This window comes from Sus scrofa, chromosome 3 (assembly GCF_000003025.6).
Source record: "Sus scrofa isolate TJ Tabasco breed Duroc chromosome 3, Sscrofa11.1, whole genome shotgun sequence".
In the NCBI taxonomy this organism is placed as follows: Eukaryota; Metazoa; Chordata; class Mammalia; order Artiodactyla; family Suidae; genus Sus; species Sus scrofa.
In genome coordinates, this window is record NC_010445.4 from 32,992,521 (window position 1) to 33,018,243 (window position 25,723).

At 42.1% G+C, this 25,723-nt stretch overlaps 1 protein-coding gene across 4 annotated transcripts in view; it reads left to right on the top strand.

Annotated features, from left to right (window-relative positions):
• Window positions 1–25,723, top strand: part of GRIN2A (glutamate ionotropic receptor NMDA type subunit 2A) — a 400,022-nt gene that overhangs the window by 243,192 nt on the left and 131,107 nt on the right. For all 4 annotated transcript variants that reach the window (XR_002342428.1, XR_002342429.1, XM_021086652.1 and 1 more), the window contains one exon: window positions 23,038–23,152. Coding sequence is in view for 2 of the 4 variants with exons in the window: in XM_021086652.1 (XP_020942311.1) it covers window positions 23,038–23,152 (115 nt within the window). In the remaining 2 variants the exon portion in view is untranslated. The remainder of the gene's footprint in view (window positions 1–23,037; window positions 23,153–25,723) is intronic.

The window sequence follows — 25,723 nt, forward strand, 5'->3', positions numbered from 1 at the left end:
AGGATAATGGTGCCCCACACATGGGACAGAACTAGAGAAGTATGGTATGGAGAATAAGCCAGAGCCATGATCAAACCATACCTGAAGTTTCCTTTATCACTGATCTTTTCAGATGTTAACCACCAGATTTCCTTAATGGTTTAAGTTGGTTCAAGTTGATTTCTACTAATTGTAACCAAAATAATTTTGATGAATATGTTAAATTTGGTGGCTAATTTAATTCAGTGGTCACAGATTTGGTGGCTAATCTGTAGTATTATGCTAAATAGTTGATGTATTATACCCTTTAAATAAATGGGTTTCCTTTAATAAACCTGAATTTGATCAACAAGGGGATATTATAGATGACAATTTTAGAAAGGTTGTTTTACTCAGACAACTATGACTTTTTACTTTTAGGCAGAAAACTCCTTGATGGGCATAATTTATGCTTGGTGTATGTTTATAGCCTTTGGGGGATTCCAGTCTATAAATCTCACAGACTTTGGAATTAAATTCTATTTTTTTCTGCCACTTATTAGGTGTGGAATATCAAGCAAGTTACTAAGTACATCTAGACCTCATTTTTGTCATCTGTAAAATGGAGGTAATAGTGGTTCCCACTCAAAGTGGGGAGTTTGTGAGAATTAAATAAGACATGAGAAGCATTTGGCTCAATGCCTGGTACATGCTAAGTTACCTATGGATGTTAGTTCTTGTATCATAATATAATTCTCAGAATGACCATGAAAGTGGAACAAAAAAAATGCCACCTAGATGGCAAGATTGCTCTGCATATATTAATTAAGTGAGTTTCATTTTTCTCACTCCCTGGGGCTTTCGAAAGAAAAAATAGATTTTTAAAAATTTAGAAAGGCATTCTCATTAACTAAGAGAGTAGGAAGGAGGCATTTCCTTAGAGAGGAAATGAGAGGGAGGCGATGATGAAATTGTGGAGTAGAATACATTAGTATTGATATCAACTAGCACCTTTACAGTAGTAAGTAGACACAGAAAGCCATATGACCACGTCTTGCCAGAGGACTAATTTTTTTTTTATGTCTGCACCCACGGCATGTGGAAGTTACAAGGCCAGGGACTGAACCCTCGTAACAATTCTGTGAGTCTCATGAGATTATTCCCATTTAACACTTAAATAAAGTTCATAGAGGTGATACGACATAATCAAGATCACACAAAGCCATTGACCCAGCTCTTCTGCCGCCAGACCCAGAAGATGAAGCTCTCGGAGGACTGGAAGATGTGATACTGTTCACTTCTCCCAACAGCCTCGGGGAGGAAGTGCAGATGTTGATTGATAACTAGTTCTACAATGGTCAGCATTTATTGAGTGCCTAGGGTGTGCCTGGCATTCTGTGCCAGGTTTTTTCTAGTTATCCATTTAACCCTCACAACAACTCCATGAAGTAGCTGCTGTTGTTGTCTCCATTTACCAGATAAAGAAGTTGAGGCTCAAAGAGGTAGAGTAACCACTTGCCCCAGGGCACCTAACCAGCAAGTTGGAGAGAGTTTACAAACCCTAGCAGTTTAAAGCCCAATCCACTACTGGTTGTCTCCCCTAAAATTGCCTCTACTGATGACATACTTCGGTTTTATAGGAGTCACACCAGTCCACTCCCTTGAGCACACGTGACTCTCTGCTCTTACTCTTGGTTAAAAAAAAATAAGTTTTAGGAACAGGATGCTGTTATGCTCTCTCTTACCATACAGGCAAAGAGAAGCAAGCCGTTGGAGTAGTTGCCTAGATAAATAATCAGACTGCAAAGCTACCATCGTAGAAAAATTTGTTCATAGGTATTTTCTGCCTTAATCAGAACATTTGGATAGTTGCCTGGGTCCATGCCTTTCTACCTAAGGAAGGAGGTTGCTGTTATTAAGGGTAGTAGACCCATTTCCATCTTCCCAATTTTGATGTGTTCTTTTGATGTGTGATCGATTCCGATTTTCCTGACTTGTGTTTTGCTGTCAGCTTCGGCTTCTTCCACTGGCCTTATTAAGAATTCTGCATAGTCAATAGGATGCAAATAAATGGAAACATATGCACCTCCCTGCATGTGGGAAATGTCGCTGTTGGCTGTTCTACCGCTTAGCTGCTTTTGCAGCTTCCAGTTGAGACTTTGCATCTTTGGGGCCGATCTGACTGCTGCTGACATATTCAGGTGATGGAGCTAAGATGGCATTCGTGGCAAGATCAGTTCACAGTCTCTTCTCTCACCTTTGGGTCCGAAAGCCCCTTCGGCTCCAGTTCCTTTCACACTAGGCCCTTTTATACATCTTTGATGAACCCAACTTCAACACCATAGTGGATCGTATGCACTGGAGCTCATCCCTGGGCTTGTATATCAGGGAAATGTCCTGCCATAGTTTACCATGGTGGGAGCTGGGGTGGACTCTGCTGTTTGAAAGCCAGATCTGATATTGAAGGCAGGTGCAGACCTGTCAACCACACAGCTGGTTGAGTTAACTCTATTAGACAGTGTTGGACAATTTTGTCGTCTGAAATAGAAACCAGTATGGTGGCAGGCTGTCCATTTGCCAAATGGTGCCCCTGCTGGGCTGGTTTAGGTCTGCCTTTCTTGTTGGTGCATCTGCTGGATTTGGCTGCCAGTGTATTGGAAACTAGCAGTTCTCTAAAGTTTTATTGTCTTTCTAGGTGTTTCTGTTAAGGAGAAAAATACTCAAATTTGCTGTTTTTGTTTGTATGTTTTTTCTTTTTTTTTTTTTTCCTCTTTTGGGGTTGTACCTGCAACATATGCTAATTCCCAGACTAGGGGCTGATCAGTGCTGCAGCTCAGCAACACCACAGCCACAGCAACGCCAGATCTGAGCCACATCTGCAACCTACACCGCAGCTCACAGCAATGCCGGATCCTTAACCCACTGAGTGGGGCTAGGGATGGAACCTGAATCCTCATGGATACTAGTCAGGTTCTTTACCACTAAACCACAAGTGGGAACTCCTAAAATTTGCCCCTTTTTAATGATGACTTGACATTTTTGATTCCTGGCTCTACTTCAACTGGGAAGAACTTAATCTCTGATTTTATGTTAATATTGAAAGTGTGTTATCTTTTAGACCAGGAATGATTTACTACTTTTCTTATAAGTCATAAATTCTCAGGAGTCTCTGTTCTAAATTGTTTCCTCATACTCAGTTCCAGTGCCCCCACAGAATGGATTTTTGTAATTCTTTTCCTTTCTTTTTTCCTTCGGAAAATCAGCCACAAGTAGAAAGAATCCTAGCGGATGAACTGCAATAGTCCTCCCAGAGAACATGGAAAAGAAATGTTTTCTCAAACTTCAAACCCACAGGGATGTTATTTGCGTTCCACGGGTTATGCAGGCTTTGAGAATGCAAACGTGACCTCTTAGTTAAAGGCAAAGCTGAAAAAAGGGACCTTGTACATCAAATAGCTCTTACCAAAGGTGTTTTTATGAGTGAAGTGCAAATGAAGCGTAGACTAGAGCTCCTTTCTGGGATGTGAGACCCAATTTCCGAAATATGTGAACACTCTCTCAGTTGATTGTGTTAGCTGCTTGGTTGCAGAACTGTTGGAGTATGAAATGGAGTGACTTACATTCAGCACCCAGCACTGTGCCTAGCATATGTTGAACCCCCAATTTAATACCATCATTAATGATTCCTCTATAGAGGGGAAGCCTAAAGAAACTCGTTTCGATGACTTGTTTGGCTCGAAATACAGGATCACCTGCCTCATCATAATGAATGCCTATCAATTTTTACAGCATTTTCTTAGTTGGAAAATATTCTGAAAATCCCACATTCTGTCTGGAGGAAAGAGAGGAGAATCTGTGGGTGTGCTTTTGAATGAAAAGGAGTCTGTGTCTAATATACATGGGCAATGGTTGAAGAATCCTACAAAAGAGATTTTCAGGGGTGACACATCCTTGCCTTCAGAATTTTAAACCTTTGCCATCTGGAAATAGAGACTTAGTTTCCTTGGCTTCCAGTGGAGAGTTAGAACCAGCAGGTTGAAGGTCTTGAGAAATCATTCTAGCTCGGTGGAAGGAAGCCTTTGCCAACCACTTAGAGCTGTTGGTGAAAGGGACCCTTCTCAGAAGTAGGGAGCTATCACTCAGACACTGAGACCCGCCCAACAGATGAGCAGCTGTCTGTTCCAGAAGAAGTTCTGCTGTGTGGGGGTGGGGGGTCACGTGTGGAGGGAGGCAGTGCTATCAGGGTAGTAAATAACCATTAAACCCGTGTATGTGGAGACTATGTGGATCCCTTGATTTCTTTGCCTCCGAGTCTTCCCATTCACTTGTGCTGATCAGCATAGCCATTGCCGACTTCTAGATGTGAAATTCCATAGCGTTTGTCCCCTTGCTTAGATTCCTCCGCCTCTTGTGTCCTTTGAGACCAGTGATAACTAATGTTTATTCTTCACTTATTATGTTCCAGGATCAGCACGAAATGCTTTGTGTGCATTGCTGTTTTAATACTCACAGCAGCTCTATGGGATGATTTTTTTTTCTTTTTTTTTAGGGCCTCACCTGTGGCATATGGAAGTTCCCAAGCTAGGGGTCGAATTGGAGCTATAACTGCTGGCCTCTGCCACAGCCACAGCAATTTGCAGATCCAAGCTGTGTCTGCCACGTACCCCCCAGCTCACGGTAATACGAGATCCTTAACCCACTGAGTGAGGCTGGGAATTGAACCTGAATCCTCCTGGAGACTAGTTGGGCTCGTTACCACTGAGCCAAAACGGGATCTTCCAAGATGAATATATTTTAATTGAGGTGTAATTGACCTATTACATTATATTAGTCCCGGGTGTACAATGGGATGATCTGATATCTGTATATATTTCAAGATGATCATCGTAACAAGTCTAGTTAACATCCATCACATACATATTTGTGAAATTTTTCTCCTGTTGAGAATATTTCGGATTTACCTCTTAGCAACTTTCATATATCCTATATAGTATTATTTTTTTTCACAAAGAAGTTATTTTTATTTTTTTACTTACATGTTTTTAATTCTTATGGGAATGAGGAAGAGATCGTGTATTCGTTTTCTCTCCTTTTTTAATGTTTTTTATTTTTCCATTATAATTGTTTAACTGTAATCACCATGCTGTTCACTATATCCCACAACTTCTTTAGTTTCTGACGGGAAATTTGTGCCTTTGGACTCATTCCCCTTTTTTGCCCACTGTCCAGTCCCTGCCTCTGTTACCAGTCTGTTCTCCGTATCTATGGGATTGGTTTTCATTTTTAAAAATTCCATGTAGAAATGAGTTCATAGATATTTGTCTTTCTCTGTTTGACTTAATTCACTTAGCATAATGCCCTCAAGGTCCATCCATGTTGTCACAGATGGAAGAATTCTTTTCTTTTTAATAATTGAATATTCCATGTCATTTGTGTGTCTCACATTTTAAAAAATCCATTCGTCTATGGATGGACACTTAAGTTGTTCCATGTCTTGGTGCTGCAGTGAACATGAGAGTGCAATTATCTCTTCCAAATCCTCTTTCCTTAGAATATATATATATATATATATATATATATGTTCTATATATATACACACCCAGAAGTGGAATTGTTGTACCACTTATATTCCCACCAACACTGCACAAGGGTTCCCTTTTCTCTGCAGCCTTGCCAACACGTGTTACCGCTTGTCTTTTTGATAACAGCCGTTCTAACAGGTGTTAGGTGATAGTGCATTGTGATTTTGATTTGTATTTCTCTGATGATTAGTGATATTGAGCATCTTTTCATGTACCTATTGACCATTTGTATGTCTTCGTTGGGAAAATATCCACTCAAATCCTTTGCCCCTTTAAAAAATCATATTATTAGTCTTTTTGCTATTGAATTATGTGAGTTTCTCATATATTTTCAATATTAATGCCTTATCTGATACGGTTTTCAAAGATTTTTCGCCCATTCCATTGGTTGCCTCTTCATTCTGTTGCCTTTTTTTTTTTTTTTTGCTGTCAAGAGGATGTTTGTTGGATCTAGTCCCACTTATTTATTCTTGCTTTTGTTGCTTATGCTTTTGGTGCCAAGGCTGAGCTTTCTGCAAAAGAGGTCGTAGAAATGATTCTTGGGTAGAAGTTTAGATGTAAAACCCTCCAGGATCCCTGATAAGCCTCATCTCTCAATTTAGAATACTTGCTTATTGCAGCTTTTGAATTAGCTCAGTCTCTATTCAGTTAGCTATTTACTTTCTTCATTACATTTAAAATTTTTTTTTTCTTTTGGCAGTGGTGTGCAGTGGCTTGATTAGAGATCTCAGATCCCAGACCAGGGATTAAACCCAGGTTGCAGCTGTGAAAGCACCAGGTCATAACCACTAAACCGCCAGAGAACTCCTTAAAACAAATTTTATTGTGATAAAATACATACAGCATAAAATTTATCATTTTAACCATTTTAAACTGTGTAATTCAGTGGTAATAAGTACATTCACAAGGTTGCTCACACATCACCACTATCTGGTCCCACAGATAGCTAGTTCCTCTATCTTTTTCGTTAACCCAAACAATTTCTCTCTTAGTTAGATACCCCAAAGAATTAAAAATAGGTGTTCAAACAAAAACTTTTTTATGAATGTTTGTAGCACTACTCCTCAGAGTAGCCAAAAAGAGTAACCAAATGTCCATCAACAGATAAATGGATAAGCTTAATATGGATAGCACCACAATGGAATAGGATTCAGCCATAAAGGAATGAAACACCAATACATGCTCCAACAGAGATGAACCCTGGAGGCATGATGCTAAGTGGAAGAGGCCAGACACAACATCATGTTGTATGATTCCATCTATATGAAACATATTTACCACTTTCTTCATATCTGTAAACCCTCTGTGATATTTTTCACCTAGTACTTTTTATGTACATTGATTTTCTCTTTCAGTAGTATAAAATTTCAGCAGAGCTTCTTCCTAAGCGGTGGTATCTATGAAATAATGGGTTTGATATGCTAGTTCAATTTTCAGGTATGTATTAAAATAAACAAATTTCATTCAATATAAAAAGTTAATCCATGCACCATCTAAATGCTTCTGTGTGTCACCTAAAAACCATACTTAGGACATTTCAAAAAACAGCCCTTTGATTCCTCTTGGCAGTCAATTCCTGCTTGAATGTGATCCACACAGCTTCCAGACTTGAGCCGTCCAACATGGCAGCCACTAGCCATTTGTGGCTAATTACGTTTAAATTTATTAAAATAACATAAAATGGAAAATTCAGTTCTCAGTCACACTCTCCATGTTTGAAGTGCTCAGTGGTCACAGGTGATGAGCAACTACCATAATAGATATCATAGATACGTGACATTTCCAGTCTTAGGGAAAAGTCTATTGGACGGGGCTGTCTAGAATTGGCTTTCATTTTTCCTGTTGCACTGGGGAGGCGACCCATCTCCCAGGTCCCGGGCATAGGTCAGCCTCTCACTCAGCATCCTCACTTCCCACCACTTGTTCCTGGCTGACCATTCATCCCCCAGCCAGCTCTGAAACTGACCTACTTTTCCAGTGTCACCAGGGAGGGCTCCGTGCCAAACCACAGCGTGGGGCCTCCTCCCGCCTGTCCCCTTCCTGCTTGCTGTGTGACCAGCTCTGGATTCCCTCCATCTTGCCTGCCTCTCTCTCTCTCTCTCTCTCTCTCTCTCTCTCTCTCTCTCTCTCTCTCTCCCTCTCTCCCTCCCTCTCTCCCTCCCCCCTCTCCCCCTCCCTCCCCCGCCCCCTCTTTGCAAAGGTCTCCTCCCACAAGCCCTTTCCACCTTTCCTGAAGGGCCCTGCTCTGCTTCAAGCTCCATTTTGTTTCGTTACTCAAGTTGGAGGAAATATCAGCTCTTCTTTCCCAGGCTTCTCTCCCCACTCTCCTATTTGTCTACCTTTCTCTCCCTTCCTCCCACTTTTCCTTCTTCCTAACTTCTCTTCCTTCTTCTTCTCCTTCCTACTCTTTTGCTTCCTTTTTCCTTCTTCCTATTCTCTCCCAAATTATTTCCCTGTGGTTGTAAAATTAATCCTTTAAAGCAATTTGGAAAACAAATAGGAAGAGGAGCTATAGAAGAAAAAAAAAAGCTTTATTCTTTCTATTATGTATACAGAAAAACAACAACAACAACTGTCACTGATAGAGCATTTCATCTTTGCTCTTTAAGAGGTAAATACATTATTTTCTTCCCCATCAAGAAAGTGAGTTAGCAGTTATGGGCAAAGAAACGGCTATCAATCAGGGCAGGGCAGGACTATGGGGCTGAGTCTCCGAGGGGACACATTTCCACGCTAGAAATCCATGGTGGGATTGAAGCATTATTACTGCTGAATTTACACAGGGCTGTCAAGTTTCATTATGAGACTGGGCAGCATTTACACTGCTATTCAGGCCAGGACACATTTAACTCTGTCCTGATGGTTCTGAGGTGTCATCCAGCACACCGGCACGTTCTCCGTGCTGGTGAGGACTCCATCTCTGGCCAGATGAAAATCTGGTCCTATTCATTCAGCAAATGGTCGCTGATCGTCCTACCATATGCTGGACGCTGTGCTAAGGGTGCAAGACGTGCGACAACAACTCAGACACCTCCCCTGGTCCCCAGGAGTTTACTCTCCAGCAAAGGAGGAGTATGTGTGTGTGTGTTGTTTGTGTGTGCGAAAAACTCCGCAATGACCAAGTGGATAGGGAGCTGCAGAGGAAGTGATGAAAGTTCCAAGGAGGGAGCGAAGTCCAGTGAACATTTTGGGAAGAGGTGAACTCTGTGCTCACATTTGGAAGGTCTGATTATGTGAATATTCTGGGCAGAAAAATCTTTGTATTCGTTGAGACATTTATGATTTGACTTTACATGATAGAAAACCAATTCTTATTAAGGAAAACAAAAACAAAACAAAAACAAAAGGATGTATTGATCTATTCAGCTGGAAAGGATATGGGTGTCCTTGTCATCTGCCATATCTACATCCAGGCTCAAACGATGTCTTCAAGCCTCTCTCTATCTCTCTCATTCTTTTTCCCTTTCTTTCTCATGTTCATCTCTGTTATGGCCCTTGTTTTATCCCCATGAGAAGGGGAAGAGCACCAGTTCAATAAGTGTGGATTCCCATAGTTTGTCACTGTATCTCCTTCAATCAGAAGAAGCAGTATTCTCTCTAGCTGCCAAGGAGCATTCCCAAGGAAGGATTCTGATTGGCTGAGCTCGAGTCATGTGCCCATCCCTGAACCAATCACTGTGGCCAGAGATACTCCTACTGACCAGGTTGGGGGAAGATCTATTACCAAGAAATAGTCGTAGCAAGAAACAACAGCTTTTACTGTTTTCCCAGTGGAAGAAAATGTAGGACCAAAAGCCAAGAAGTGGGAAATCACAAGAACACCACCAGTTTTTTTGCATCTGCTCCAGTGCAGAATATGTAGAGAACAATTTTAGGAAGTAAGCTTGGAAGTTAAAGTTGGCTTAAGAGCATGGACTTTATTTGTGGACATTAGGGAGCCATTTCAAGCTTTTGCGCAGAGGCATATGTAATTGGCACTGAGGATTCAGAACGCTTACCTGGCAGGTAGGTATCATATGAGTGTAAGGGGTGAGATACAGGAAGTCTAGAGACCAAGCAAGATGTTATAACCTCCTGGGTAAGAACAAAGTGAACATTATTTAAGGTGTTTTGGTAGTAACAGAAATCAACTCTGACAAGCTTTTTAAACAAAAGCTGGTAATGAAGAAGGAATGATAGAAAATACATGGAGACTTTACTGAAGTGTCTTGAAAAATCACAGTGAATGTTGACAGCCAAGGTCAGGAAAGGTCAGTAAGTGAAGCAGTGTTCACTGATGAAAGAAAGTCACTATCACCTTGGTCCAGATGGAATAATTTGTGGTCTCTGTCTCAACTACCAAGTTTCAAATTCCCAGCAGAGAGAATCTGATGGTTCCAGCTTGGGACATGTACACTCCCCTCTCTCGCCAGATCTCTTTTTTATGGACAGAGGAGAGGGGATAGCCGTGCATGTGTGTGTGGGGGGGGTGCTTTTTTAAAATAAGGGGGCTTATGGTATGTCAATAAGCCACCCTAGAAGGCACACCATCCTGGGAGCTATGCTGGTGTAAAAGGAAGCCAGGTTTCTGCTAGAGGAAGGACTATGAATGTTTGTAAATTTGAATTTAGAACAGAGAGCAAATGAGTGGTTACTAGATGTGCTACATTTCATTTATAGTATTATTTTAAAATTTATTGAATGTCTCTTGCTGGGATTCTCGCCATTCTCTATAATCTTGCGTCTGGTCCATTTCAGTTATTGACATTACTTATCCTGTCTCATACCTGGAAAGCATGAGAGTTTTTGATTCCTTCTAAGGCCTCAATTTAGTGTTTGCCCTGAAACAAAGCAAGTAGAAATGGAACAATGGAAGACTAATCAGTGTTCTGATAGATTAGGTCCCCCTGCTAATATTCCTAAAGCATCAGGGGGACTTTAGGTGCAAATCTGTTACCATTTAATGGAATTGGTGTCTAAGACCTGCTTTCTTCCTAACCTCTAAGTGACTTCAGGGGAAAGACCACACCATTTTATCTCCTGCTGCAAGTTGCTGGCATGTCATAAGTACTCATTTAATATTTGTTTGAATTGAAGATGTGTTTGCTAAGAAGTGAATTTGAAGTCTTTTTATAGATGTGCTTTTGAGGTATTGCTTACTGGACCAAACTCTTAATATATGGTCTGTAGCTTACGATCCTGGTTTTAGCACTGAATGTTCCATGCTCCAAGAAATCCCTCAGTTGTGGGAAACCTGGAATAGTTGCTCATACTGCTTATGGATGTCAATCCAGAAATGTATTTATTATAGTTTCCATCGTGGTTCAGTGGGTTAAGGACTTGACATAGTCTTTTTGAGGATGCGGGTTTGATGCCTGGCTTTACTCACTGGTTTAAGGATCTGGCATTGCTTCAAGCTGCGGCATACTTTGCAGATGCAGCTCAGATCCAGTGTTGTGGTGGCTGTAGCACAGGCCCCAGATGCAGCTCCAATTAGACCCCCAGCCCTGGAACTTCCATATGCCACAGGTGCAGCTGTAAAAAGAAAGAAAACTGTATTTTTTATAGGCTCTCTTCTACCTTTTAGTCCTACCACTGTGAACTCCTCATTAATGAAGGGTGGTTGCTGTGCACTGAATGTTTGCATTCTCCTCAAATTCACATCTTGAAGCTCTAATCCCCCTTGTGATATTATTCGGAGGGGGGGGTCTTTGGGAAGTAATTAGACTTAGACAAGGTCATGAGGATGGGCCCCTCATGATGGAATTTGTGTCCTCCACAAGAGGAAGAGACGAGAGATCTGACCCTCTCAGCCATGTGAGGACACAGCAGGATGATGCGTAAACCAGAAGAGGATCCTCACCAGAATTTGCATCTGCCAGGGCTTGACCTTGGACTTCCAGCCTCAAGAACTCTGACCAATAACTGCTTGTTGTTTAAGCCACCCAGACCATGGTTGTTTTGTTACAGGAGGCTGGGCAGGAGTGAGGTGAAACTCAGAGAACTTGGGTGATGTGCCTAATGGTACGATATCAGTAAATAGCCTGCCCATCCCTAACCTGCTCTTCTCTGCACCTGACGATGTTCCTAGGGTTCAGAGTACTCAGCTGTGAACTGTTGTCCTCAAGGAGTTTGTAACCAGCAGAGGCAGTGACGTAGTGCAGGTTATGAATAAGGCAGGAGGTCCCCTTTGCATCGTATTCACCACAGATCTGTGTCTCATTTTCACAGTTCTTCTGGCAGATGGTGGTATCGGGTTGTATTAGTCAGGGTTCTCTGGAGAAACAGAATTAGTAAGATATTTATATAGAGGAAAAGATTTATTGTGAGGGATTGGCTTACAGGATGATGGAGGCTGAGAAGCTCCACGGTCTGTGGTCTGCAAGCTGGAGTCTCAGGAAAGCTAGTGGTGTGGATCCTGATGCAAACCCAAAGGCCCGAGAACCAGGAGCACTGGTGTCCAAGGACAGAAGATGAGATGGACGTCCCAGCTCAAGCAGAGAGAGGGGATTTGCCCTTGTTTGCCTTGTTCTGTGTGGACCCTCAAAGGGTTGGAATTTGCCCTCCCACACTGAGGACAGCGATCTTCTTTTTTCTCAGCCTGTTGATTCAAATCCTAGTCTCTTCCAGAGACACCCTCACAGACACATCTAGAAATAAGGTTTGACCCGCTCTCTGGGCATCCCTTAGCCCAGTCTCATAAAAGGAACCATTCCAAGAGTCTTCTGAAAAAAAGTATCTTTTAAAAATGTACTCCAAGTAGGTGGGACTACACATAAGTAATGAATGTGCACTCTAAGAAAAAAATATGACACATGAACAACAGGGGCTGAGATCTGGGAGAGGATGTATCTAATTTGGTGGAATCAAGTAAGACTTTGGGGGAGGAGGTGTCAGCTGAGATGATAGTGAGGGGTGACCAGTAAGCACGCATAGGGGGTGAAAAGGAATTGTAGCTACTGAAAAGCGTGTGTTCAGAGACGCGGGACCTGGCTTATCATTTCCACCAGCCTTGGGTTTAGTGTTAAGCAGCAGAAATATGGTCCTGAGTTGAAGATTAACAGACTGTTTTTTGTCTTTTTTTTTTTTTTTTTTTTTTTTTTTTTTTTTGCCATTTCTAGGGCCGCTCCCACGGCATATGGAGGTTCCCAGGCTAGGGGTCTAATCGGAGCTGTAGCCACCAGCCTATACCACAGCCACAGCAACACAGGATCCAAGCCATGTCCGCAACCTACACCACAGCTCACGGCAATGTCGGGTCCTTAACCCACTGAGCAAGGCCAGGGATCGAACCTGCAACCTCATGGTTCCTAGTCGGATTCGCTAACCACTGAGCTACGATGGGAACTCCAACAGACTGTTTTTCAAATCAGGTGAATAAATGTTGGGCACCTGTGCTTCCAGCATGGTGCTAGATCAATAAGAATGACTGAAGCCAAGACCTCATCTTTGTTTCTGATGACACCAAACGTGTGAATGTGAGATCCTTAGAGAACAGTAGAAGATCATGTATTCCTAAGGGCTATAACATGATGTATGGATTAAAATAAACTAAGAAAAGGAAAAATGATCCGGGAAGAAATGGAACTTGAAACCAGCCTTCCTCCAAAAAGTTTTTTTAAAAAAGTATTGAGTTTAAATTGAAGATGAGGAGGAGGGAAGGCATTAAGAGATGGGGGTAAGACCAAATATGTTATGTTCTGAAAGGGAAATAGGAGATAGAATTAAATACTGCAGAGCTGGAAAGAAACAAAGGAATAAGTGGTACCACACTCACATTTTCCAGAGAAGGTGAATCGTGCAGGGAAGATAAATGGGAACTGGTGCAGCTTAATGCAAAGGCTTTGGAATCAGTTTTGGTTCCAATAGTCACCCTTTCACTTAAACCAGCTAGGATTAATTTTTGTTTGTTAGTTTGTTTTTTGGTGTTGTGTTTTGTTTTCTTTTTTGTCTTTTTGCTTTTTCTAGGGTCACTTCCCATGGCATATGGAGGTTCCCAGGCTAGGGGTCTAATCGGAGCTGTAGCTGCCAGCCTGCGCCACAGCCACAGCAACTCGGGATCCAAGCCGCATCTGCGACCCACACCACAGCTCATGGCAATGCCGGATCCTTAACCCACTGAGCAAGGCCAGGGATTGAACCCGCAGCCTCATGGTTCCTAGTCAGATTCGCTAACCACTGTGCCATGATGGGAACTCCTAATTTTGTGTTTAAGTGACATAAAGCCCAAATGTAAAAGTGTCTTAAACAAGGCAGACATTGAATTATTTTTCCCACAAAAGAAGCCCAGAGATGGTCAGGACTTGTGTGGTGATCCATAGCGTCAGGAACCCAGGCTCCCTCTGCCTTATGGATCTGCTACCCTTAGCCAGTAACTTCCACGTCATAGTCCAAAATGGTTGCTATTACTCCAGCCGTCATGTCTACACTGCAGCCAGGAGGAAGGAGCAAAGCAGTGCTCATCTCTTTCCTCTAAAGTACTTCCTATAAGCTATATATAATCTATCTACTCTTTTCCAATTGGCCATAAAATAGTCACATGGCCTTCCCTAGCTATAGGGAAGGCTGGGAAATGTAAACTTTATTATAGAAGGCTACATGCCCAGATGAAAATGAGGGTTTCTATTAATAAGGCAGAAAAGGAGACTAATGATGGACAACCAGAAGTGTCTGACACCCTGTGTAGCTTCTGGTAGTATCATAAAAGCCTCTGAACCTTTATTCCTTCTTTGTCAAATGAGAAAATCTGCACTAGTTTTTGGGGTGAAAATTCAGGCAATACATGGAAAGTATGTGGGACAACACTTAACACATATTAGGTGCTAAATTCACTTTAGTCCCTTTCTTTTAGTGGTTGTTATTACTCATATCTAGGGAAGTGGGACCAGATCTTAGGTCTCCTGACTTGAACACCAGGGTTTTTCTGGGACAGCAGTGTGGAGTAACAAATTTCTTTCTTTCTTTTTTTTTTTTTTTAACAGCTTGTCATATTGACCCATAGAAGCAGTGCAATAGTTTTTCCAATAATAATTTGTAGGAAGTACAATATCTTCAAGATTCAAATAGAAGCGGGAATCCTAGAGACCCATTGGCTTCACCCCCAATCTTTCTCCTGTGCCCTAGTTGCCTCATTGGGTTCCCAGAGACTCCCTGAGCACAGGTGCACACCCAGTGGACAGATGGAGAAAGCAGAGCTAATTGTAAGAAGGCAAGAGCATGCACCAGAGACCTGAGACCTTTCCTTTCCTCAGTAAATATGTCTTGAGGTGCTTCTCTCTGCCAGACACTGTTCCAGGTTCTAGAAGTGGGATACAGCTAAGAACAAAACAGACAAATCCCCTTTTCTCATAGAACAAAACAGACAAATCCTCTCTTCTCATAGGACCTAGGTTCCCAGAATGGGGGCATATCCAGAATTGTGGGGGGAAAATGGCACTATGAACTGATCCACATCATCTCATTCTGCATGTTTGGGGAAAGTGAGGAAGCACCATCAAGTGTATATGCCTCTTTGAGATCCTGAATAACTTGGCGGCATAGACGCAGGTGGTCCAGGGAGCTCGTAGAAACTGCTTGTCATGTTACCTACTTTTTCAGCCTCTCTTGGAATAGATGCTCTTTACCAGGGATGTTTACACTGACCCCTTTGCCAGCCAGTTCCAAGTGGTTAGATGAGACAGAACCATTAGAGGTTAATGGGGATATATTTAGTACTCTTTTGAGAGGGTTAGAAAATATTATTCAGAATCTCCACATCCCCCACCAGGTTCCTGAAAGAACCATACATATAAAGAGCAAGAGATTCGGAGAACTGCTTTATTAATGGACACTTAGTCTTCCAATAACTCCAATAAAGTAAAATTAGGATATGCATCTTAGATCCCACTCTACAAGTCCTGTTTCTACAGCAAACCTTTGGCACAGTGGGTCAGGCACATTGATGGGGGCAGATAGCATGGTCATGCCCACAGAGAAATCTTTGCTATAATTTAGTCCAAGTTTTACACTTAGAAGTTGTATTACAGGAGTTCCTGCTGTGGCACAACGGGATTGATGGTGTCTTGGGAGCACTGGGACGCAGGTTCGATCCCTGGCCCGGCACAGAGGGTTAAGGATCCAGCATTGCCTCAGCTGTGGCTTAGGTTGCAGATGTGGCTCGGATTTGATCCCTGGCCCAGCAACTCCATATGCCTCAGGGTGGCCAAAAAAAAAAAAAAAAAAAAGTTGCAGAGTTCCTGTCATGGCTCAGTGGTTAACAAATCCACCTGGGAACCATGAGGTTTCGGGTTCGATCCCTGGCCTTGCTCAGTGGGTTAAGGATCCAGCTTTGCCGTGAACTGTGGTGTAGATCTCAGACGTCGCTTGGATCCCGTGTTGCTGTGGATGTGGTGTAGGTCTGCGGCTACAGCTCTGATTAGACCCCTAGCCTGGGAACATCCATATGCCTGGGGAGCAGCCCGAGAAAAAGGCCCCAAAAAAGACCAAAAAAAAAGAGTTGTATTACAAAAGACAGTGTGGGTGGCATGTCCTCAAAAAGTTACCTTTGGCTCAGGTGTGCTCACCAAGCAGTGACAGGAAGCCCAAGAGATGTGAAGGCCAGGCTGGCACCTGGGTCACCCCCCTTGTACCATAGCCTGATCCAGGGGTACTTGGGATAGGGACCTAGGGGGTTCATTGCCTTCCTTGGGAAACTGGAATGAGTAGCCAAAATGATCCTTCAGCATCTAAGAGAAAGCTCTTTAATTTCAAATTTTAGAAGGAGAAAAGATAATTGTGTGAAACCATGACAACTACTGCTACCCCCGCTGTCATAATTTACCAGACACCATTATGTGCCAAACACTCCGCTGGTCACATTACATACCTTCTCTCATTTAATTGCATCTGATGTAATCCCTATAATTACACAGGGATGTGGCTATTATAACCTCATTTTTACAGAAGAGGAAATGGATGCTCTGAGAGTTTAGGAGACTTACCTGGGATCGGAAACCCCTGAACTGCCTTCTAACCCAGGCTATCTGATTCCTAAACCAAAGAGTTGTCTTGCAGAATTGCCCCTCTAAAGTTGTTGCACAGGATATAAATGTTGAATGAACAAGATCCCAGCAGCCTTTGCCTGCTCATTCATTTGCTCATTTATTCCACAAATGCTTTTAAGCTCTTACTGCAAGATACTTTTTTAGGTATTTAGAGTCTCAGGGATCAAAAGAAAGCGCTGTCTTTGTGAAACTTAGCATTCCTGCTGTATATTTTTTAATTCAGTATTGCTTAGCCAAGACAACTAATATTATTATGTTTTGATTGGCCACACTAGAATTTGAGAAAGAGTAAATATTGCCCTCTTTTTTTTAAACCCGGGGTGTTTTGTTTTGTTCTTGTTGTTGTTGTTTTGTTTGTTTTTGGTTTGGGGAGATTTTTACGTTTTCATTATGCTGTCATTTCTGAGCCCATTTTGAATGACGCTGACCGGGATTATGCAGGTCTGTGTGTTGGAGTTACTACATTTCTGTCCTGACATTTAAGTCTGGGCTCTGCAGTCACACCTTTGGTAATTGTTCAGGGGAAATGGGAAAGCATTAGTGAGTACATGAAATTGAGCACCAAGGCCAAGAGGAAAGTACACTTGTTAAGAGACCTGCTGAAAAGAAACAGCACAAGGGTATATTTGGGGGAAGGGGTGTGGTGAAGGAGTGGGAATTGAAAATGGTAAAAGCACTGTGAGTTCACTCTAAAGAGAGGCTGGATGGCCACTAGGGAATGGTTAACAGAGGAAGAAAGGGAGCTACGACAGACATCAAAGGGAAAGGGATTTCAAATCACCCAGAGAAAGAGAACAAGAGCCAAAAAATTGTGTAAAAATGAGAGTGTCTTGAGAGCTGAAAAGGGTTAAAGAAAACAGTGACTCCATTTTCAAAAACACATAAATTAAATGACAAATGAAAAATAGAATGACACCCAAAGCAGTTCAAGGAGGCATTTAAGGGATAGTGTGATTCGGAGAAAGGCCCAGGGAATGTGGGAAATGGCAAAGCAGATGGAAAATTAACTGAAAATTGAGACACACGGAGTGGGTTATGGGACGCATTTATGAAGCAGGAAGGGAATTAAGGTCTGAAGGGAAATAGTGAATAATAAATATGTCTGGAGAACATTGCAAATAATCAGATTTGGGAAGTTAAAGGAGACTTACGGGGCAAGAGAGAGAAAATAGAACTCTGGAAGAATGAGACATTTTAGGTAATCGTTAAAGGAGCCTACACAGCCCATACATGGTTGACTTTTGACAAAAAGGAGGAGGAAGGACCCTGGCAATGAGTACATGGACTAGCAGTGGTCAGCATGGCTTTAAAAAGACAAGGTTGCCTTGGGGGTAGGGTGTTAGAAATATGACAGGGTGGAAAGATAGTTTTAAAAAATGCATGGAAATTTTATGTAAATGCCAACTACTGTATATTAGGCAACAGTCGTGTACCAAGCTTTGGGCTGGACATTTTATATGTACTTTTGCTAATCCCACTCACAAAACTGGAGGTTAGGGATCTGTTAGGTTAAACTGCATGAAACCGCCATGGCTAGTTCATACGCTTTAACCCGATCCATTTTTACAAAGAAGGAAATGGAAGCTCAGAGCTAATTCTCCAAGGGCTGTAAGTAGCACAGCTGGGGAGCAGCAGAGACAGGCTTTGATCCCAACAGCGTAGAAATAGCAATTCGTGCTTTTATTCATTCTGCACCTATTTATTTCAGCAGCAGCTCTGTGCTAGACTCTGTTTGGCACTAGAAATACCATTCGAAGCAAAGGAGAAGAGGTCCCTGCCTTCATGGTGCATGCTGTCCACCTCCTGGTTAAACAAAACAAAACAAAACCCTAAAGATGGTCCAGAACAGCTGTCCCATAGAAATATAATGTGAGCCACGGCATCTCAGATTATCTGGCAGCACACTGAACAAATCAAAGGAAGCAGGTGAAATTAATTTTAATAATATGTTTTATTGCACCCCAAATGTCCCAAATTCTTCTGCATGAGACCAGACATAGTTTTTCATGAGATCTTTTGCACTATTTTTTAATACAAAGTCTTCCAAATCCAGTGTGTTGTGCCCGTATGGCCCATGTCTATTCAGACTAACTGCACTTCAGCTGCTCCATAGCTGCCTGTAATTGGTGGCTGCCAAATCAGTGCAGATTTAGAAAGAACATGATAATTCTGGCCCAATTTCTCTGTAGTCATAATATAAGAAAAACAATCCACCTGTTCTCCATGCCACACCAGCCAATCATAGGACACAAGATGCAAGTGGGAGAGAAATGTTTCTTTCACCTGGACTTCAACTCCATACACCTGAGATTGTAGATACCAAAGGAAACTTACATGCATGGGCATCACGTAATTTACATATTTTTGTATAATGTATGTCACAGATTTAAAAAATATAATGACGTGCCACTTTACTATCAACGGACAATAACAACACAGCAGCGGCCCCTCTGCAAACCATCAAAGCTTTGCCACATCCACGTTTTGCCAGCATGTTTTTCATGTGTTTATTGCTCCTGATAGAAATATCAAAGATGTAATTCAAAGCTTAGCAGCAACCAGAACTTCTCATATTTTATCTGGCCACTAAATGTTTGTAATCAATTTCTGAGACATACACAAAACAGTGATAAGATTTTTGCTCTTTAATACAAGCGCCCAGCAGGTGTTAATGGGGACCAAACAGTGGGGTATAGAATGGTTGTTCCCTAGGAAAAGAATTTTGCTCTGGAGCAAGTTTAAGGGGAAGAAAGCCTGCAGAAATATGGATTGTCCTTCCTAGAAATTGCATGGGGAAATTGAAGGCATTAGGTACTTGTTCCCTGCCAGCTTCATAATGAAATTACTGTTCAGCAAAAAAATCCCATTAGGGGGGTCCCCTCCTCTCTGAGGGACTGAAGACTCTTAATAGAAAAAAAGAGGGAGAGAAAAAGACAATATTAACATTGAGTACATTGAGCCATTAGTCCAGAATATTGAATCTTAAGGGAACACAGAAGAATCTGGAGTGGGAGAATTTCCACGTGGTTGTTTCCATAGAATCTGAAGAAGAGAGATTGCATCTAAAGACGCTCTCTGCTGCTGCATGTGCTTTCCCTACAGAATGGGAGAAAAGGGAATGAATGCAGCAAACAGATGGGGAATTAAGGAAGAAGGAGATTTAAGTAGATGCAACTGGCACATTGAAGGAAGACTGGGTGCCCAACAGGATGTCCTAACTCCTTGATTAAAATGGTGACGGTGACATCAGTTTATACACCATAACCCTGTGAAGGGCTCTCCCCAGAGCCAGGCATTTAAGTCTGACCCAACAGTTTGTCCTCTGGTCTGCCTTTTCCAAGCACATAGCAATCGGCATAATTCCAGACCTCTTAATCATGGACTAAATTTTTCACATCTGGGGCATTAGATAGACCCAGCCTGAACTGTGGTCACCTCTAGTTATTATACAATCGACACTCAGCTTGAGAGCTTATTGGCGTCAATAAAAACACACACAAAAAAAACCCCTTAGTGAATCAGCTGGCTTCACTGTGAGTTTGGGACTGCAGGTACTGAGTGACTTGCTTACATGTTTTCCGCCAGCCCAGGTAAAGTCCATTGGTGGACTTTGTCTGCAGGTCTTATGGTGAAGTTCTGCGGGCAGTGTTCCACCACGATGCTTCATGGGTCTGTGCCCTTGGCTTTGCAGTTTCCTCTAAGCAGTGAGTCACTCCTCTGTGTGAAACCTTTCTTGATTCTTGTGGCCTTTTGAACAAAATTCGGACACTTTAGGTCCCTGATGATATGGCTTCAGGGATCTTCTCCAGATAAATCCCACTGTCCATGGGCCATACGAAGCACTTTCCTACTTCCTTTCCTGACTCTTTGTTACTCTAGAGGACTCCTTGGTTCCGAATGCCTTTCTCCACCTCTCCTCCACCCCTTCACGCTTGAAGATTCCCCTGGAAGCCCTCCCTACCTCGCATTGGGTGAGTTGCATTCTCGCAATTTCTCATACTTAACTGTGCATCAGGGCACAAGTAGGCTTCTCTCCCGGTTTAGGTGTCTATGTCACTGAATTGTAAGAACGTCATATAAGAGGGGGACAGGCGCTGTGATTTTTAGTTCTGTATTTATAGGACTTGCCATAAGACCTGACACATAATAGACATTCCGAAAATAGTTGTTGAATCGGTAAATTATCCTCCTCGGAAATGATCAGTGACGTCTCAGATGCACTGAATAGAATTTTGATGACGCTTTGCTTCTTCTAGCATAGACGTGTTTGATTTTGTTTTTAAATGCACAGTATCTTTGTTAAAAATAAAAAGTATTTGCAGAAAATTTGGAGGATACAAAGATGCACAAAAGAAAATGGAAAGCACCTGGAATTCTTCCATGCACAGACAAACCCTGTTTTTATCCTCTTTTCTGCTTGTTTAACATTAAATAGCAAGCATTATCTGCATGCCATTAACTTATCTTCAAAAACACAATTTTAAGGACTCCAATAGTACATCGAAGGGATACACAGTAATGTTTTTTGCCCTTCCCCAGTTTCTTAACCTTGTCCTCGGAGACTTGATTCTCTCCCGCACTAGAACACAGTCAGGTCTCCTGCACTGTGGCCACGCAGATGCATGACCAGTTAGGCCGATCTCTCTTTGGGGGCTTATTTCTGTAGTCTAGTCCTCTTCTTTCGTATTCTACTTCTTTAGCTACTTGGGTTGTTAATGGAATATAGGGCAAGACAATGCTATGGATTTGAAATACCCTGTCCTTCTTGGGAAGTCTTTGAATGCTTCTAACCACCAGCCGGTATTTATTGCGCGTCTGCTGAATGGTGTGTCTACTCGGATGTCCTTCACAACATCACATTTTTCTCAAGCTGCAAGGAGACGTGAACCCCTGAGAACCTTCCCTCCCAAATCCTGGGAGATGAGCTCTGTCTTGCTCTGCATCTGAATGGAGCCTGACTACAAGCAAGGTGGTTATGAGGGGTGGTGGAGATAAGAGTATTGTAAGACATACAGACAGATGTCACCTGTGATGAAGAGAACTACGCAGATGTTATGTAAGGCAGATACTGAGGAGCCATCCTTCATGCCCCTTTCTCTCCCACCCTCACATCTAACCCATCACTAAATACCTGCTAAATATTTCTTCTATATGTTGCTGTCCCTGCTCTTCCTTCTTCTTCTCTTCTGAGGCCACCGTGGAGCCAAAGCCAACAGCATCTTTCACTTTCTAATAAGAGCACTATAACCAGCCCCCTCTATGCACCATGGTTCCTGGCAAACCTTTTCTCGACACACCCTTCAAGTCGTATTATATAAGAAAAGTCTGATTATATCACCTCCTTGATTAACACTTCAGTGTGTTCTCATTGTTTTAAAACAAAGACAAAACTCCTTAACATGGACTGAAAAGCTTTGCACTGTCTGCCCTGTTCACCTCCCCTCCCACACCACACCCTACATCCCCTCATCTCTCTTTGCTTTGGCCTCACGGGTTTGCATTCAGTCCTTCATAAGTACTACCACAGGGCCTTTGCATATGCTGTCCCCTCTGCCTGGAATGTGTATATAGCTTTTCCTACCTAGTTGACACTGACTCATCCTTCGGGTCAAGCTGCACTTCCTTATAGAAGCTTTGCCTGTAGCATAGCCCCCTCTTTATTGCAGTTCTTGTCATGGGTCTGTAATTAATCAATTAATATCTGTCCTCTTCTTTAGACTATAAGCTTCAGGAGGGCAGGGACCACATTTGTTTCCTTACTCATTCCCAACCAACTAGCTGAATCCTGGAATATAGTAAATATTTAACAGGTATTAGTTGAATGAATACTGAATGAATAGGATGTCATTTCTTTGACATCATGCACCATGTGGCTTATGAGCAAGCAGTTTCCTTTAGGGAAGCTTGTTGAAACATGCTTTCAAGGAGTTCCCATTGTGGCTCAGCAGGGTAGGAACCCAACTAATATCCATGAGGGTGAGGGTTTGATCCCTGGATTTGCTCAGTGGGTTAAGTATCCAGTGTTGCTGCAAGCTGCAGCAAAGATTGAAGATGTGGCTCAGATCTGACGTTGCCATGGCTGTGGCATAGGCTGGCAGCTGTAGCTCTGATTCAACCCCTTTCCCAGAAACTTACATATGCTGCAGGTGCGGCCCTAAAAACCAAAACAAAAAAACATGCTGTCAGATCTTCCTGTAAGAATATCATTTGAACAAAGGTCTGTAGCCTGACAGGAGAAAAATATCCCATCCTATGTGCTAATTAGAATCCGTTATACCTATGCAGGATTGGGGGGATTCTGGGAGTGATCATGGAAATTTGCAGATAGGTGCTGATAGGTAATTCCACAGATAGCAGCTGCTGGCTGCGATGGGTTTATACTTTCTCAGTGTTACACTGATGGTGGCCTCCACTCGCTTCTTTGAAACCTCTTGCATTCTTCCCTGAAGTTTGTCTCTCTCTCTCCCTCTCTCTAGATTTATGGTCAACGTGACATGGGATGGCAAAGACTTGTCCTTCACTGAGGAAGGCTATCAGGTGCACCCCAGGCTGGTGGTGATCGTGCTGAACAAGGACCGAGAATGGGAGAAGGTAAGCATCCTTCGGGCGCCTGATGTAGGGGAGGGAGGACAGCGTGGGCAACAAGGGGCTCAGACTCCTCCTTGTCCTAAAGCATTTGCGACTAAGCTGCTCCAGAGTCCATCCCATGGCTCTTCTTGGAACAAGGCAGACGGGCATTGTCTGGTGCCACTGGCTTGCTTTCCCTGGGTGAACTGTGGCAGTTGTGTGCTGTTTTCTGTGCTGGGTTCGCAAATCTGAGTAGGAAGCATCCTTGGAAGCCTTAAGATGAAGTTCAGTCCACATCATTGCAGTAGCAGGTGTTGGCCCTCTGGCAATGACCACACCAGTTTCTCTAAACCTCGCAGTCACACGTTTTGCCCCGTGGATGAACCCCCTATATTTTCATGTACTTAGTCTTCTGCTTTGAATCAACTCATTTCCAAAACGTAAACGTATCACTTCTGCACATCAGAGATTGGAGAGGGAGGTTATATTTCCTATGCAGTGCCCTTTCCAGGACATTTATGTTAACCATTCAAAAATATTTAAAATTAGCATGCAGGAAAGTCTCATCTCATGTACCCCACAAGCCATGTCCTGAGTCAGAGAGGAAAGAGTTCACAGGGAGTTTGTAGATGATCCCAGGCAATCCCGGGACACCCCCCAGCCCCACCCCACCCTCTGTAATTCAGCTCTCAGATTCCTCATCACAGCATCACATAGAGAGTGGACTAAAAGAGACTGAAAAGGAAAAAGTCTAGATCGTTGTCTTTTTTGGCAAGTAATGCCTGGTCTCTAAACCACTTTGGCAACTTGAGATTTATCTTCACTTTGTGCATCACACGGAGGCCTGAGAGACATGGGGGTAGAAAGGTACGGGATATAGTGTGGGAGTCATATTATAATTCACTAGGACCCGTAGGAAATACTGTGTAATCAGAAGCTTTGACTTTGGGGCAGGGGGTCAATGACAGATGCCTATAGGAGAGGGGTGAAGAGGATTCTTCAGAGATTTTTTCCTATTACATCCAACAGCCAGAAAATATACATTCCTTCAAGGGCACTTGAAAAATTCACCAAAGTAGTCTATATCCTGGAGCATAAAGTCTCAGTATATTTAAAAGGATTGAAATATACCCAATGCATTCTTTGACCGTAACAGCATTACAATAAAGATTAATGACAAGCATATATATCTAAAATTGCCAGATATTTGAAAATTAGGTAACACGCTTCTAAATAACCTGGGGGTCAAAGAAGGAATCAGAAAGGCTTTAGGAAATATTTTGAATGGAATGACGATGAAAACAAAATATATCAAAATTTGAAGAGTAAAGTTGGTGGCGTGCTGAGCGAAATCCATAGCTTTCAATGCTTTTAATTTAAAAACAGGAAAGTGTAAAGTAAATGATTTAAGCTTCGACATTAAGAAGCGAGGGAAAATAGAGCAGAGTAAACCCAAATAAAGCTGAGGAAGAAAATAATAAATATAAAAGAGAGTAAAAATCAACAAAGTAGAACACAAAATATAGAGAAAATCAACAAAGCCAAAGCTAGTTCTTTTTGAAAAGATTAATAAAATTCCTAATTCCTAGTAAGACTGATCACACAAAAGAAAGAAAACACAAATACTAATAATCAGTCCTAAAAATGCAAGAGGAGATGTCACCACAGATATTTCAGACTCTACAGATGTTAAAATGATTTTAAAAATTATGAAAAATGTATGCCAGCAAAATTGATGATGTGGATAAAATGGGCACATTTCTTGAAGAATCCCAGTTTTCCAAAACAGACAGAAAAGGAAATAGACAATCTGAATAACTGTACATTTGGTTGAGAAACTGAATTCATAACTCAAAAACCTTCCCATTTCAAAAACAAGAAAAACTTCAAGCGTAGATGGCTTCACTGTGAATTCTTTCAAATGTTTTGAAAAGAAATAATACCAATTTACATAGATATTTTCAATATATTCCTAATCGTAGTTGGGTAACATACTGGAAAAGGATACTACATCATGGATAAGTGAGATTTATTCCAGGAATGCAAGACTGGTTTAACATTTAAAAAATAAATTGATGGAATTTACCATATTGACATAGAAGGAGAAAATTAGTCATCTCACTAGATGCAGAAAGAGCATTTGACAAAATGAAATATCCCTTTTTTTTTTTTTTAGGGCTGAACCCACAGCATACAGAGGTACCCAGGCTAGGGGTCTGATTGGAGCTACAGTTGCTGGCCCACACCACAGCCATAGCAACATCATATCCGAGCCATGTCTGTGACCTACACACAGCTCATAGCAGCACCGAATCCTTAACCCACTGAGCAAGGCCAGGGATCAGACCTGCAACCTCATGGTTCCCAGTCAGATTTGTTTCTGCTGTGCCACAACGGGAACTCCGATATGTCCATTTTTGATAAACAAGGTCAATTTCTCAATCTGATAAAAGCTATATATGAAAACCCTCTAAGTAGCATCTCGTATAATGACAAAATAATGAAAATAGGTTTCACAAGTATATAGTCAAATGATTTTTGGTGAATAAGCATAAAAATGGGAGAAAGGATAACCTTTTTAATGAATATTGTAGA